A 4,726-nucleotide genomic window follows, 5' to 3' on the forward strand; every position below is an offset into this window, starting at 1 on the left:
CTGGAAAACAAATGTTGATTTTGAACAAATTATCTGTTCATCACTAAATCATTTTCTTTCATTATTAGTCTCCAAATTGGTTCTGCTCTGGAAGACAGAATTAGGTTTAAAAGCAGAGTGTCTCTTAAACACTCGCTTCAAATGAAAGTATTCAGTAAACATTACTCAAACCCCCTAGAGCATAAACTCCTCAGCTGCTTTCTCTGGCTTTGCATAGATTTTTCAGCTCCTGGTTCAAAGACAGGTGTCTCAGGGATTCATTGAGGATATCAGAAAATAATCAAATTAAATCCCTTACGATCATATGCCAGTCAAATGCCAAGGAAAATTTTGTTGGGACCTTTCTGTCCTCGTTTACATTAGCATAAATTGGGACAAAATCCTGTGCAAACAGTTAAACCAATATTGAACATGTAAGAGAGGGAAGAGTCAGACTCCAAACCTGCGGCACAACTACAAATCCGTGTGGGCTGCAAGCCCAAGTTTCTCATTGGAAGAGCTACACTTTCCTGTTAGAGTACTTGCACTCATTTCCATAGTTTTAAGTTTAAAAAAAAAACAACCGTACTTGGAAATTATATTTTTACCATTAAAGGGATGGGTTTTGATTAATTCAGCATGTCAGCAAGATTGCAGCTGTCTGAGCTCGTGATTTAGGGTGGCAGCGTGGGGGTCAGCTCAGCTAACTATAAAAACACATGTAGGGCAGAAGAGTCGCCTGGCCGTGGTTCTTAGGAATCGTTTTATCTTCAGATTAGCTCAGCAGTCTTGGGGTTTGGACACATCCTCTGTTGACTTAAAACATTGCTGGCTTCAGCTCTCTGCTTCTCCTCTGGAGGATCCTGCCTCTGGAGCAGAGACGCAGGAGGGGAAATGTGCCTGCATCCCAGCCACTGCCGCTCAGATCCTGCCGGCTTAGTGCAAGCAGAGTGTCCTTCCTTTTTCGGGGTAGGTACAGCTTGTGAGCTGCACCACCGAGGGCGAGAGCGTACGGTACCCCTGGGCAGAAATCTCCAGGGGAAGTGTGGGGCGGACAGCGTGTTAAGCCACCGTCATGAAAGCCACCAGAGCGCACGTGCCAGCGCCCTAAGGCTGTGTGCTGTGGCTATTTTTACCGTAAAGAAATTCTCACAGATATTAGAAGGTCAGAGGGGATCATATCCCAGGTAGCACTATTTAATGTCAATCATTCTTTGCAAGCTTTTTCTCCCCCGTGCAATCTGCAATTCAGTCGTGGAAAAAAACAGTGAGTAGCAGCAGCCTTAACCTTAGGTTCCTCATGCAGGAACCAGCCAAGGGGTGACAGCAGTGGAGGGATCAGAAGAACATTTATGTAAGATGTAGCTTCCCTGCAAACAACAAGCAGCTCAGAAAGATGGTGCAGAGGCTGCTAACCATGAGACCATGCTCATTCCTTGGGCTGCATATGCCTCAGTTCTTCCCTGAAATTTAGATTTAGTTGAGTCAGCCAGGAAATTACGGATTAGTTTAGAGTCTTGAGGGAAAGGTGTTTGAAAAGCAGCGATATGAAGAGACCAGCAAGAGGGTAAGTCATAACTTGAAAAGTGCCACACAGAGGGAACTGTGCCTTTGCTTTATTGAACTATTAGCTGCAACAAATACAGATGAATTCCCTCAGTCTCCCGTAATGTTGTCTCAGTACCATCAGGAGTCCATTTTAGAGTACAGTTACTTGCACAAATGATGATATATGAAGAGTAGAGAAACAGCTGAAGTGCCGCTGCGGTAATGTAAGCAAATCCTAAAAGCTGCCCAAGTCAGCTCGGTGGTTGCGTGCTGCCCTTTGGTTTTGTCAGTGCTGCCTGCCCAAAGCAGTCGAAGCAAAGGAGTTTCTGTTCCAGCCTGCCTGGCTTCACCTGGGGAGATCATAGTCTAGATTTTGTGATCGTGCAGTAAATAAATGGTGACAAAATCAACTAAGAGGATATTCCCAAAGAGGAAGAATTGTTTTTTATTATCTTTTTCCATACAGAAAGCAGTAAGACACTCTATTATAAAGAAGAGACAAGTATAATACAAGAGCTATGAATGGATAATCAGCAAGGAAGACTGAACCTTGCGCTTCTACATCTTACAGCATTAACCCAAATTGCCTGAACTAAAAGGTTAGCCAGTGCTAGAGCCGGGTTGTCAGATCCCTGTGTGATCTATCCACGGTTAGGAGGGCTTGAAGCACTGCTCAGGGGGCCTGTCTGTGGGCAGTGAGACGTGATTGAAGGAGTGGAGACCAGGAATTTTGGGGTCTTCAGCTTTTTTTTGCATTGATTTCCTTATGCCCTTAAACCCTTTCAAACCTCACATCTTGCATATGAGCAAGTTGACCATGGGGGAAGCTCTTGCACCTTGCGTCTCGTCCCAGCATTTGCAGCATAGCAAAGCTGATGTGAAATGTTAGCAGATTGGATTTGTGATGTGTTTTACCACACTGCGCATGAATTTTTTCCACTGACTAAAGCAGGCGTGGGTCTGAACGTCAGCAGGTCCTAAGGTGCCGTGCAATGGGCAGTCAGGCTGTGTCAGACAACTGCCTGAGACGGAGCGTGAATAGTCAACCCACCGAGCTCTGTAACTCCCCTTTCTCTTGCAGACTGGAGTCGCCTACGCGCGCGCTGGTGATGGAGGCCCCAAAAGGCATCGAGATCAATGCCGAGGCCGGCAGTTTGAAGGCCACATGCAGGACAGAGCTCAGGCTGGAATCCAAAGATGGAGAGGTAAGCCAAGGACGTCAAGCCCTGCAGCAAAAGCAAACCAAGCCACTGATCTCCCGCAGATTTGTAGCCTTCTGAGTCACTGAGCTGCTCCATTTGAAACACTGGTGTGAAGGCACTGATGAAGCCTTCCTAGCTTAGTTTCTGCTAGCAGTCATTGAACATATTACATGCAAACAAGCCTCACTCTGTGGCAAAGGCTGATTCATTATTTTTAAAGTGCTTGGATAATAGCATCTGTTGTTCAAGTAGATTTATGTGGCTCTAAAATACACAGTACTTCTAAATTCTTTGTTTCCTTGTCACTTTAAAACAAGATTTACTTCACCAATATAATTAAATCTTTTATCATACATTTTTCTTTAAGAAGACCTTAATTCACCATTATTGATCCAAAAAGCTTTTGTAGCTGATGTTTTCATTTTGGAAAGAAAGGGAACATTAGGAGACACAGGTTGTTGCACTGGGGAAGCTTCCAAAGAGGAAGAGAGAATAACTAAAACAGATGACACAGAACAAAAGTAAGATAGGTGTTGAGTTAAGCCACTTCTGGTGTCTCAAAAATACGTGAGCACATGGTTCTCATGCCTTCCTTCTGCCACAATGACAGAAGACACCGAAGGATGTGGCTGAGGAGCTCTCGCTGGGGAACCCACCGAGAACCTTGGCCGGAGGAGCTTCCCATTGAATGCAAACCTCCCCACAATAGAGCTCCAACATAAGCTAACGTTGTCCTATCTTAGTGTCAGATGTAATAAATAGAATGAGGGTTTTATTGCAATTCCTGTTATTTCTAAACATGTACATTTTAAGACATTCCAAACCTAGATCACAGGTGTTAACAAAAAACCTCTCAAATACACAAAAAAAACCCTACCTACTATACTACATTTGAAATCCAAGACATTTCACTACTGCAAGTACTTGCCTTAATGTTTTTAACACTGAGTTGCTTTTAAAATGCATGTATTGACCTGTCTCTTTCAGGAGATTAGATGGTTGGATACTAAAACTGGAGGCTCTTACTGTAATTGCAAGATAAGAACAAATGCTGTCATTCGCCCTGTAATATTCTGGTGTGCAGGTTATCTTACTGCGCTCTTCTCGGTGATGTTAGAGCACTTCCCTGTAGCTGCCATGCATCTAAGAGCTGCCACATGTTCACTTTTATGTTCTGTTTTATAAGGAGAAATTCAGGTCTGTTACAGCATTTAAGTTATTTTTAATATACATAAAAGTGTTACACGTATACATAAAATATACATAAAAATCAATGCCGTGAGCCTGCAAGCGTAACTGGCAATGAGATCACAGTGCCAGAAGATCTGGTGGAGAAGAGAAGCTGTTGTGTCGACGTGAACCATACACGCTCCCCACCTAGCAGTGGGGTACCTCTGGTTGGGTTAACCCAAACATGGAGGTGCCCCAAGAAGGTACAAGTCGAGAAGACACGGTGGGTAGATTAGCAGAAACAAACTGAAGGTCTTAGGTGGCTCGTGGTAAAGGCAGAATCATACGCTCACCCAGATTTGTACCAGACTTTCCCATTTTAATACACTTGCCTACCCAGGTTTCGTAGCAGCTGAGTTGTCCAAAGGAAGCTTCTTTAAACACAAGATCAAAACCAACAGCTCTCCATTAATTCTCTATCTCTTTCTCTCTCTCTCCCCCTTCAACTTCAGATAACGTTGAATTCTGCAAAAATCAAACTACCTAACTTGCCTCAAGGATCTTCCTCTTCTGCAGGGTCCAGGCAAAAAATCTACGAGCTCTGTGTGTGTCCCAATGGGAGGTTATTTCTGTCTCAGGCAGGCTCTAGCTCAACCTGCCAGATAAATACAAGCGTCTGCCTTTGAGAGACAATTTGCAGTGGGGCATCGCAGGCAGCACAAAAGCCAGTTCTGGTCTCACAGCTGCCAACTATTTTTACTAGAACACAGGAAGCCTATCAAAGACTTTTTTTGTGTGCGCGCGCGTGTGTGTGAATATATATATAT

General features: G+C 43.9%; 1 protein-coding gene across 1 annotated transcript in view; it reads left to right on the top strand.

Moving 5' to 3' along the window:
• SGCD (sarcoglycan, delta (35kDa dystrophin-associated glycoprotein)) overlaps positions 1 to 4,725 on the top strand; it is a gene marked incomplete at its 5' end in the record, with an annotated part of 72,124 nt that extends 67,399 nt beyond the window's left edge. The window contains 2 exons of the mRNA XM_010293894.1: positions 2,609 to 2,732; positions 4,412 to 4,725. Of these exons, the coding sequence (XP_010292196.1) occupies positions 2,609 to 2,732; positions 4,412 to 4,585 (298 nt within the window). The remainder of the gene's footprint in view (positions 1 to 2,608; positions 2,733 to 4,411) is intronic.
• Position 4,726: the final 1 nt, after the last annotated feature.

The sequence above is a fragment of the Phaethon lepturus genome, unplaced genomic scaffold (assembly GCF_000687285.1).
Source record: "Phaethon lepturus isolate BGI_N335 unplaced genomic scaffold, ASM68728v1 scaffold7169, whole genome shotgun sequence".
Taxonomy (NCBI): Eukaryota; Metazoa; Chordata; class Aves; order Phaethontiformes; family Phaethontidae; genus Phaethon; species Phaethon lepturus.